Source organism: Microcaecilia unicolor, chromosome 5 (genome assembly GCF_901765095.1).
Source record: "Microcaecilia unicolor chromosome 5, aMicUni1.1, whole genome shotgun sequence".
Classification (NCBI taxonomy): domain Eukaryota; kingdom Metazoa; phylum Chordata; class Amphibia; order Gymnophiona; family Siphonopidae; genus Microcaecilia; species Microcaecilia unicolor.
Genome location: NC_044035.1, coordinates 139,542,972 through 139,555,022, shown reverse-complemented (window position 1 = coordinate 139,555,022; position 12,051 = coordinate 139,542,972). Strand labels below are relative to the sequence as shown.

Sequence of the window (12,051 nt, the reverse complement as noted above, 5' to 3'; positions counted from 1 at the left end):
AGGCGGTGTACAGTAAGAATAAATCAGACATGAGCAATAGGCAATTACAGCAGTAAAAATCCTATATAATAATTTGCACCTCCAACGTTCCATCACTGTCTGGCTGCCTGGGTTCGTAACATCGCATGACGTCAGCCAGCCTCCAGCGTTCCATTGCCCCTCACTGCCCTGCCCTCACGTCAAAACATAATGACATCAGAGGGCAGAACAGTGAAAGGGAAGGGAACACTGGAGGCAAGCTGACGTCAGGATGTTACCAACGGAATGGAAGCCAGTCAGGCCAGCCAGAAAACGATGAGGTACAAAGGAAGAGAGAATCACGGCACATAAAGGAGAGGGCAGGGCAGAGCAGAATCAATGGACATGGATGGGATGGGAGGAGAGGAGAGGACAGGAGAGAAGAGAATCTGCTCATATCCAGCAGATTGCCAAGACCTGTCGTTTCTTTCTTTACAACATCCGTAAAATCCTCCCCTTTCTTTCCGAGCACTCTACCAAAACCCTCATCCACACCCTTGTCACCTCTCGTTTAGACTACTGCAATCTGCTTCTTGCTGGCCTCCCACTTAGTCACCTCTCCAGTCGGTTCAAAACTCTGCTGCCCATCTCGTCTTCCGCCAGGGTCGCTTTACTCATACTACCCCTCTCCTCAAGACCCTTCACTGGCTCCCTATCCGTTTTCGCATCCTGTTCAAACTTCTTCTACTAACCTATAAATGTACTCACTCTGCTGCTCCCCAGTATCTCTCCACACTCATCCTTCCCTACACCCCTTCCCGTGCACTCTGCTCCATGGATAAATCCTTCTTATCTGTTCCCTTCTCCACTACTGCCAACTCCAGACTTCGCGCCTTCTGTCTCGCTGCACCCTACGCCTGAAATAAACTTCCTGAGCCCGTACATCTTGCCCCATCCTTGGCCACCTTTAAATCTAGACTGAAAGCCCACCTCTTTAACATTGCTTTTGACTCGTAACCACTTGGAACCACTCGCCTCCACCTACCCTCCTCTCTTCCTTCCCGTTCACATTAATTGATTTGATTTGCTTACTTTATTTATTTTTTGTCTATTAGATTGTAAGCTCTTTGAGCAGGGACTGTCTTTCTTCTATGTTTGTGCAGCGCTGCGTACGCCTTGTAGCGCTATAGAAATGCTAAATAGTAGTAGTAGGAGGAGGAGGAGGGGAGGGAAGGGAAGAATCGCTGGACATGGAGGGGAGGGGAGGGCAGGGGAGAGACAAAAAATCACTTACAAGAGAGCCTCTCTAGGGCCCGTTTCATTGTTGAGGAAATGGGTTAGGTTCCACTAGTATTCAAATAATACAAAGTATGGCATAGTATACTACTTACAATGGCAACATAATATGTAATAGAATATTTTAATTGACAGTGAAGGGTATAAGCAAAAATTGAACATACAGGTAAGAGATTAAGAAGAGTTAGAAAGTAAGGTGACATAATTTAAAGAAAGTTGCACATGAGGTCAGAGAGATGGTTAACATATAGATAAGTAAGAGAGTAAAAGGAGTTAGAAAATAAGGTGGCTAATTTAATGGAAGGTGCACCTGAGATCATAGAGATGGTTAAATATTATCTCAGCTAGGATAGGAGTGTTAGGCGCGGTATACAGAATACCCTTATTTGATATCCCTGCATCTAAAACTACGTGCCTCCATTTACACCAATGAAAATGTGGTATAAATCCCAGAGTGTAGACTTACGTACACTGGGCCATATTTTGTAAACATGTAAGTAAATGTAGCAGTGTCCACGAAATGCCCATTTCCTCACCCATGACCATGCCCCTTTTTGGTTGCGCACATTTGAATTTAAGTGCTCTGCGTTATAGAATATGCTTAGTGAGTTATGCCCGTAAATTCGAATAACTGCCAATTACTGCTCATTATTGCTTGTTAGGTGCCATTATTAACATTGATTAACTTGTTAAACCAATTAAGTTATATGAATTATTTTGGAATACACTTAGATTCAATGCAGAATACTAGGCGTATTATATAGAATACAGGGGATAGCACCATCCACACGATTAAAATATAGGTGCAGTCATTTATCCTATGAAAAGCTGGTATAACTTTAGGGGCAGAACAGGTTACTCTGTAACATGGTATGTAAATTTTAGGAATGCCCATTACCTGCTTATGCTCCTCCTATGGTCATGTCCCCTTTTGAGATCTGCACTGTAGAATTTATGTGGACTACTTTATAGAATACACGTACCAAGTACTGCATGTAAATTTTCATTAGTATCAATTAGTGTCGATAATTGCTTGTTAATATCCAATTATTGGTGCTAATTGGTTTGTTAACCAATTGAGTTGTGCGCACAAATCAGAATATGCCCAGATTTGCATAAACAACTCAAGTCATACTATATGGAATTTTGAGGAAAATGCATAACAAATATTTCTTTATTTTAAGTAAATGGTTTTGCAGTTACCATCTGCTAAATTTTATAACTAAACTATGGTCACTGTTAATTTTTATTACACCTTAATAAAAGGGCCCTACAGTTAACTTTGTTTTTCTTTTCTTTTTTTTCCTTTCTATCAGTTTTCCTGCGTTATTGTTAAAGTTTCTTTGGTCATTACATCATGATGGTTTTGCTAACAATTCACTTTGAGGCAAGGTCCCATAATTTCTGGCTCTTTTGACCAGCTGCTGTATGCTTATTTTTTAAAACTTTACCTTTTTGATGGTTTCCAACATGGATCTACCTCCATTCCAAGGTTTAGTGGACTTCCTCATGCAGTTCAAACTTGCCATACTGTGCCATTTCCTGTCTTCAAGCTTTCTATGGAAAGCATTGGCCAACATCAATACACTATCATAGAGGTACAGATTAGATACCTGCGGAGAAGAGAAATAATAATTTTTCAACTTTAATGATTTCTTGTAGAAATAAATAAGGTATTGGCCAAATGGCCAACAAGGACAAATTAGTTGATTGAGGCTATTTATTTATGCCTATGTACTATGAGGCACATATCCTACTCAGTTGGTAGGCATTTCTCTTTCTTCCTTGCCACTGAGGAGGGGTGTCTTTAAAAGAATACCCATGTCAGAATTGGGACACCCTCCTCATAATGTCCAAAAAGAAAAAAAAAGTCTGAGTGCCAGAGAAGTCCTACACAAAGTGATACCTGCTGTGGGGGTCCTCAAAAATAAGAAGGTACAAACATTTCCTCTGCTATGGCTGTAAACAGTTTGGGAGTACTAAGTGAAGTACCGTATTTTTCGGACTATAAGACGCACTTTTTCCCCCAAAATTTGGGAGGAAAATGGGGGGTGCGTCTTATAGTCCGAAGGTAGCGTTTTTGGACCGCCGTCCCGTACTTACACGATTCCATGTTCCCTGGTGGTCTAGTGACGTCGGGGCAGGAAAGAGCCCCCTCTTTCCTGCCCATCGCGCTGCTCTCCGTGCTCCTCACTGCTTTTCTGACGGTCTCGGCGAGATTCAAAATGGCCGCCGAGAATCTCGGCGGCCATTTTGAATATCGCCGAGACCGTCAGAAAGCAGTGAGGAGCACGGAGAGCAGCGCGATGGGCAGGAAAGAGGGGGCTCTTTCCTGCCCCGACGTCACTAGACCACCAGGGAACATGGAATCGTGTAAGTACGGGACGGCGGTCCAAAACTCGGACAAGACGCACCGGAGCACCTAGGTTTTAGAGGAGGGAAAAAGGAAATTTTTTTTTTCCTATTTCCCTCCTCTAAAACCTAGGTGCGTCTTATGGTCCGGTGCGTCTTATAGTCCGAAAAATACGGTAGGTTTTACCATGGTGCTTGTATACGTCCAGTGTTGTAAAGGCAGAATTTTCTAGTCTATAATAGTTATTGAAAATCTACTCCCTCATTGACAGAAATTATTTTCAGGTGATAGTTCAATCTATGGTGCTTTCACGTTTGGACCACTTTAATAGCATCCCCGCTAGCTTTTCTAAGAGACTGATGTAAAGACTTTCTAGCTTATTTTCGAAAGGGAAGGATGCCCAAATCAGCATAATCGAAAGACAATTTTTTGCGTCCTCAACTGCTTTCCATCGCGGGGATGACCAAAGTTCACGGGGGCATGTTGGCAGTGTACCGAAGGCAGGACGGGGGCGTGGTTAAGAGATCGGCGTCCTCGGCCGATAATGGAAAAAAGAAGGGCGTCCCTCACGAGCATTTGGTCGACTTTACTTGGTCCCTTTTTTTTCACAACCAAGCCTCAAAAAGGTGCCTAAACTGACCAGATGACCACTGGAGGAAATCAGGGATGACCTCCCCTTACTCCCCCAGTGGTCACCAACCCCCTCCCACCCTAAAAAAAAAAAAAAAATCATTTGTTTCCAGCCTCTATGCCAGCCTCAAATGTCATACCCAGCTCCATCACAGCAGTATGCAGGTTCCTGGAGCAGTTTTTATTGGGTGCAGTGCACTTCAGGCAGGTGGACCCAGGCCCTTCTTCCTCCCACCTGTTATACTTGTGGTGGTAAATGTGAGCCCCCCAACCCCCCCCCCCCCCGAAACCCACTGTAGCCACATGTAGGTGCCCCCTTCATCCCTAAGGGCTATGGTAGTGTTGTACAGTTGTGGGAAGTGGGTTTTAGGGGGGTTGGGGGCTCAGCACCCAAGGTATGCACCTGGGAGCAATTTGTGAAGTCCACTGCAGTGCCCCCTAGGGTGCCCGATTGTTGTCCTGGCATGTGAGGAGGACCAGTGCACTATGAATGCTGGTTCCTCCCATGACCAAAGGGCTTGGATTTGGTCGTTTTTGACATGGGCATCCTCGGTTTCCATTATGGCCAAAAACCAGGGACGACCATCTCTAAGGTCAACCTAAATGTTGAGATTTGGGCATCCCCGACCGTATTATCGAAATGAAAGATGTACATCCACTTGTTTTGATAATACGGGTTTCCCCGCCCCTTCGCCGAAACGTCCTTAGAGATGGACGCCCCTAGAGATGGTCATCCCCGTTCGATTATGCCCCTCCACATGTGGTCCAGAAAGTGGCAAATAGGATGGTAATGAAGGCTTATAGGAAGTGTTGAATAAAAGCATGAAAGATTAAAAGTATGAAAAATGCGGAGTGGAAGGCTCCATGATTACAACAAGCTGTTTTAACACTAACCCTCCTGAGGCATGAAAAGAATGTGGCAACACATTAGCCAAAGGCAGGCTCCAGAAAGTCTGTGGGCTAGAAGGTAGGGGGGTAATAGAAAGCAGATGTTCTGCACATGATTAACAGTTTGTGGTATTCAGAGACTTGCACAGGAATGTTGTATGAGAGAATTAGTCAGAGGCCCGGTATAAAACTAGAGGGGAACAAAGAGGTAGTAAGCATTTTGAATTTTTCTTTGTCTGTCTATAGCATTTTTGATTTGCCTTAAGCTTGCTGTATATTGCTTGTGTGTGTAGATGTGTTTTGAGTACAGAAATGCTTCCTGACTACCCCTATTGATGGTAATCAGCTTGTACACTAAACAAATGAGTAAATTTTTATATTAAATATGAAATTCGTCTAGCCGTCTCTTCAAGTGGCGAGCCAGCCAGGAGTAGGCCGCACACGGAAAAGAGAAGGCGAGACGAAGGACAAATTAAGTGTTTGTTGTTAATGAAGTTTTTTACAGGATTGAAAGCAAAGCAAGCGTTGTTTAAACCTGATGATTTCTGTGCTCCACTGATGTGGGATTGATCAAACTACTGACATGGACATACAGGTGATAACTCCTGGGCTTGCTAAAAAGAGAAATAAGAAGATGCGTGAGTAAGCTTACACTGTGGCCTTATTACTGGTATATTTGTTTAGCTTTGTAGTTTTCTTTTTTGTATATTTTCTTGGTTTAGGTGCAGTAGTATATTTTCGTAGGTTGTGGCTCTATAGGAGAAATTGTAATAGTCAGAATAAAATGAAAGGGAAAGGGGCAGATAAGAAAGAAAAGCCTCCTGTATATGCTATGTATTTAGATTTAGATAGTTCAAAAAAATGCTCCCCTTTGCAGCATGTCATAGAATTATTCCCATTAGAAAAAAAACAGATTGAAAAAATACATGAGAAATGGATCAAATATGATGCAAAAGATTCTGTTTTGAGCTGGTCTCAGGATGGATCGTTTGATCGTCCAAAATTATTATCTCTCCTGAGCTACTTACAAGAAAATAAAAATAAAACTAGGCAGAAGAAAAGCTTAGAGAAGCATCTTACAATTTGGAATTTATTTTCTTTAGCAGCAGATCTTTTTCATGCTGATGTAGATAGGATACAAAAAGAGGCAGAAATGTATAAAAGAAATAATCCCCCGTCATATGAATCTAGCAGGGACACGTTGTGCCCCATAAGGGCGACTGATAAAATGAAGGAATTAAAGTCAAAGCGCTCTGTGCCATGCGCTGGGTATTCGGCTCTTGATGACCCCCCCAGTGATTCAGAAAGTGAAAAGGGAGGGGATAATGAGGACAGTGATGTGGGGACTAGGGAACAGAAAAAGGAGAAAAAACGGGTGAGACAGAAAGAAAAAGGAAAATCTAGTGCAGAATCAGGCACTTACCCTGATTTGAAAACCCTAATTACATCAGAACAATATGACTTGGCAACACAATTTGAAATTGAGGGACGACTGCGGATGTACTCCGAGCCTCCCATGACCATGTCAACCCCAACTCATAAGCGAACAAAAACTATGCCAACATCTTTAACCCCAGGGCCCCCCAGGCCAATTTTTCGAGGCACGCATGTGGCTGCAGAGCTTATGAGACTGAATAATACTAGATATGGTGAGGAATGGTGGGGGGCTACTAGACACTTGTTAGATGTAAAACGGCTCCCTTTGCCGTGCGATGAAAATGGTCCTAGTACACATGAGGACATTCAGGAATTATTAGAGGTTGTCAACAAAAATTGCCCGGGTATAGGGACTGGAACATTTGTAAAAGAGGGATTGGAAGTCTGGGATAATTGGTTCCACCAAATAAAACGTGATTTGGAAGAGGAAGGTAAACAGGAGATTTGCGGCGCTTTAGATAGTAGTGCTTTACACATGCCAGTTATGACGCGCTTAGACGCAGCTGGCAATCGAATACAACATTACAAACCATACACCCCTGTAGATGTGACAACTTTAGTTGCAAAAATTCCCAGTATAGTGAAAGGAGCTCGTATGCGGTTAGATGGGATAGAACAGGCAACTGCAGGGATTCAATTGACTATTGGAGATTTTAAAGCTTTATGTGCAGCATCAGGTATTAGTATTTCTCAACTGGCAGTGCAGTGTGGATATCAGCGTCTGCTGTCACATACTGCAGATGGGGATGTATATGTAGGGAATATTAAGGCTGCTCTTTCTGCAGCTCTGCATGTGATGTATCCAACCCCGATTGATTTTTCAGCCATAACGGCAAATAAATGGGACCCTAAAACTGATTTTTCGGCACATTTGACAAAATGTATAAATTTGTATAAGGCTCAAACAGGGCAAGATGCAGATGTGGATCATAATGTAGCAGTATTTTTACACCTATTCATGTCCACACTGCCTGATAATATGCGTAAGAATTTAGATGCTGTCATTGCCCTGTCTTCAAAGCCGTGGCCTGAAATAAGAGAGACATTGATGCATTTTAGTAATGTGCATCGTAAACTGATAGAGACCCCACAGAAAGAACAGGCTAAATTAACTTCTAAGTTAATGACTATGCAGTTAAAGGATTTGGAAAGCAAGGAACAGGATAGAAATAAAAAACAGGAAACAATTGTAACACCCTCTGCCTCACCTCCACAGGTCATTTACTATGTACAACCGGGATATAGCCGGCCGTACCAACCAAGGGGACGAGGCATGGTTAGAGGCAGGGGTAGAGGTCGAGGGATGCAAGGATCAGGACTATCACCTAACAGGAGGGCACATGTACAATGTTGGGGATGTCAGCAATTTGGTCACTATGCCTCAGAATGTTATCAGAATGCAGGAATGCCCCAAGTACAAATGCAGACGCAGCAAGGATTAATGCCACAAGTAGTAGGGATGCCTGCGAGTGCCCCGCAGACTGCAATACAGCAGCCGGCGATGCAGTCACAGGGACCAGGGGCTGCAGTACAGAGACAGGGTACTGTAAATGCCTTTCCAACTTGGCAGAATATTCCAGACCAATGCTATTGACTGGAAGCAGACCAGTGTCAGGAGGAGGGAATGATTTTCAGGTTAGACACAAGGGAACCCTTTATTACATTGACAATTGGCAAATATGGAACTCCTGTGAGATTTTTGATAGATACAGGGGCGAGTACCTCTGTGTTATGTGCAAAATCACTGGGAGTTAAGCTTTCAAATCAGTATAGAACAACAGTGGGATTTACGGGGATAGAACAAAGAAAAAGGCTAACAGAACCGACTCTGGTGCGATTGGAATGCCAACCGCACGGTTCAAGGGAGGCTGTGGTACCCTTCTTAGTGGCACCTGATTGCCCAGTAAATTTGTGTGGTAGAGACTTATTGTCTCAATTAGGATTGTGTTTAGATTTTGGAAATAAAGAAATACCAAGTTTGCTCACTATGGTCCAACAGTTGAATAATGAAAATAAAGTAAGGGTTATGGAAGAATTACCACAACATATTTGGAGTACAAGTGATTCACCATATGGACTAGCCGTAAATGCAAAACCCCATAAGATAGAATTAATAGAAGGGGCACAGGGGCCGAAGCAAGACCCTTACCCCATACGACCTAAATTAGTATCCAAAACCCTGGAACACATTGGTAAATTATTGAAATGTGGTATTATTGAACCTTCAGTATCCCCGTATAATACCCCATTGTTTCCGGTCCCGAAAGGGGAAAACAATGTAAGGATAGTACATGATTTAAGAGAGCTAAATGAAGTTACAAGAAATCAATTTCCGATTTGTGCAAATCCTGCTACACTTTTGCATACCCAGAATATATATGCATATAACACTGTTATTGACTTGTCTAATGCATTCTTTTCAATACCTCTTCATCCAGAGTCTAGGGATTTGACGTCATTTATAGTACAGAATGAGGCATACAGGTGGACTAGGATGCCTCAAGGCTTTACTGATAGTCCATCGGTATTCTCAAAACAACTAATGATGGATTTAAAGGATTTCAGGAGTCAATTGCCTGACACGGTGTCATTGTTTGTCTATGTAGATGATATTCTACTGTCTGCTGAGACTGAAGCAGAATGCCTAGAATGGACTAGAAAATTATTTTTGTTATTAGGAGAGTTAGGATATAAATGTAACAAGGAAAAATGTGTTATAGCTCAGTCTACTGTCACCTTTTTAGGACAAAATGTTTCAGCAGAACATAAGGTCATTATACCGGAAGTTATATCTATTTTAAATGAGACTCCGGTACCGCAAACAGTTACCCAGTTACGTGCTGTTTTGGGAATGTTAAATTACTGCAGACAATGGATACCAAATTATACACAAAAAGTAATGAGACTTTATAAACATTTGAAACTGCCCGCAGCCACACCAAAGAATACACTAATTGTATTGGAAGAACAGGATAAGATAATATTGGCTAAGATTGTGAGGGATTTGTTATCCCCAGGACCGTTAGCAGTAATAGATATCCAATCACCTGTGCATTTGTGGGTAAAAGACATGGGAAATAGTTGGGCAGCTATGATTAATCAAAACAATGAAGTAAATGCACCAGTAGCTTTTTTGTCAGGCTCTTTTAATCATGTGGAGAAGGGAATGAAAGAAATACCAAAGTTACTGACAGCTATAGTGGCTGCAGTAGGTAAATGGAGAGCACAAATGCCTTTTGTTCCTATTGTAATACATACCAACCACACGATTAAAACGCTGTTGAGCCCTAGCCAGACGGCATTGACAGCCACTAGATTTGGAAAATATCAAGCAGTACTTTTAGGACAAGATATAAGAATAATACCATTAACTAAAGAACAGAGAAATAAGATAGATCTGCTTTTTCCTGTCAATTTAGAGGGTGAGATTGATACTATAGAAATCCCTACATTTCATTGTCTTACTTTTGAACCCTTATCTGATGGATTAATATGGTTTACAGATGGAGCTTGTGAAAGGACTGTTGCAGGCTTTGCCTGTGTGCAGGTAGATGAGAATCTAAGAAAGATAATGCAAGTACAATATAAAACCCCTCCTGATCATACTGCACAGCATGCTGAACTTTTAGCCGTTATTACGGCCTTACAACACACTGATATGACTCAAAATGTCACTATATATACTGATAGTGGTTACGTTGCAAGTTCACTACAGTATCATATATTAAAATGGCAACGTAGGGGGATGATAACCAGTGCAGGTAAAAATTTACAACATTACACATATTGGAAATTGCTGTTTGAAATTTTGGCAAGAAGGGAACGTGAAGGTAGAAAAACTGCAGTTGTGTGGACCCCGGCCCACACTGAAAGGCCAACCTTTGAAGCACTAGGTAATGCAATGGCTGATGCAGCAGCAACGGAGGTGGTTAAGCAAAGTGAAAAGATTTTGTATAATACTAGACAGACACAGGAAGGGCCACTTACGAATGTAGATAAGATTGAAATGTGGCAGCCAGAGGGACAGGAAAGTGAAAATGGTTGAAGAGAGGATGTATGAAATTGGGAAGTGAATGGTTTAATGCAGAAGAAGGATTACCTTGCATGCCAATGAGTCAGGTGATTAAGGTATTGGCTGAGTGGCATGCAACCATGCATTGGAATAAGGAAACAATGAGGCAACAATTTGAGCAAAGATTTTGGACTTTAAAAATTGATAACCTGATTCAACAGGTTGTGCAAAATTGCATGGTATGCAATATTAACATACCTAAACGAGGTCCTAAAATATCACCTGGGACACTTCCAATACCAGAAGGCCCAGCAAAAGAATGGTATATTGACTTCACCGATATGATTGTTCCAGTGCAGGGAAAAAGGTATTTGTTAGTTTGGGTGGATGCTTTTTCAAGGTGGATAGAAGCATTTCCATGTAAAAGGGAGACAGCACATGAGGTGGTACAATGCCTGATAACTCATATTATGCCAAGGCATGGATGTCCATCTAGAATAATTTCTGATAACGGGACACATTTTAATAACAGTGTTTTGAAAGAAATGGAAACGATTATGGGTTTAACACACAGAAAAGTATCAGTGTATCGCCCCACCTCCAATGGTTTGGTGGAGCGCTACAATGGTATTTTAAAAACTAAATTGAGAGTATTACTGAAGGCTTTAAACAAGGAAACAGCAGGTAAACCATATACCTGGCTTGATTTGTTACCATTAGCTTTGATGGTTATAAGGGCCCAACCTAATGGGCGTACTAAATTGACCCCATTCCAAATTCAGACAGGACGTCATTTCTTCCCGATGCAGACAGCAAGTACTGATAGCACAGCTCAGTACTGGCAAAAGCTACAACCTATGTTGAACCTGACAAGTGATATGATCCGAACAAATGTAGCATCACAGGCAGGGACTACTAATGATGTTTGTGCTTTTAAAGTAGGTGATCTAGTACTACGAAAGAACTTTACACATAAAACGTGGAAGGATCCTGTGTATGTAGGACCTTTTGCTATCACGGCCCTTACTCAGACTGCTGCCCGTTTGGAAGGTCATACTTCTTGGATACACTTATCAGATATTCAACGAACTAATAATATTGAAATGGACAAAGAATAAACAAACATCATGTCCCTAAACATGATGGTATTGGGATATTGTTGTTTGTTAATGGACAATGAACACATATAGACTTGTTACAGCGGCCAAGATGTTGAATTTGACTAATTGTATCATATGTGCCCACATCCTTGTTCTTGCCAGCTATGATGTATGGGACTACAATGATAAAATTGAGTGGGCACCATGACTGTGATCCCAATAATACCTGTGTAAGGGATGATGAAAACCTTCATTGGACAAATGAGACTATTTATATTGCTTATGGACAAGTGCCCACAGACATCATGTTGGTGTCTGATTAATAGTATGACAACTGAACACATTCCCCCGATAAAGTGCACTTACACGCAGAATGT

At 41.8% G+C, this 12,051-nt stretch overlaps 1 protein-coding gene across 1 annotated transcript in view; it reads right to left on the bottom strand.

The window, feature by feature from the left end:
- Positions 1-12,051, bottom strand: part of GRID1 (glutamate ionotropic receptor delta type subunit 1) — a 1,935,592-nt gene that overhangs the window by 437,270 nt on the left and 1,486,271 nt on the right. Inside the window, exon 7 of the mRNA XM_030203368.1 lies at positions 2,706-2,867. Within this exon, the coding sequence (XP_030059228.1) occupies positions 2,706-2,867 (162 nt within the window). The remainder of the gene's footprint in view (positions 1-2,705; positions 2,868-12,051) is intronic.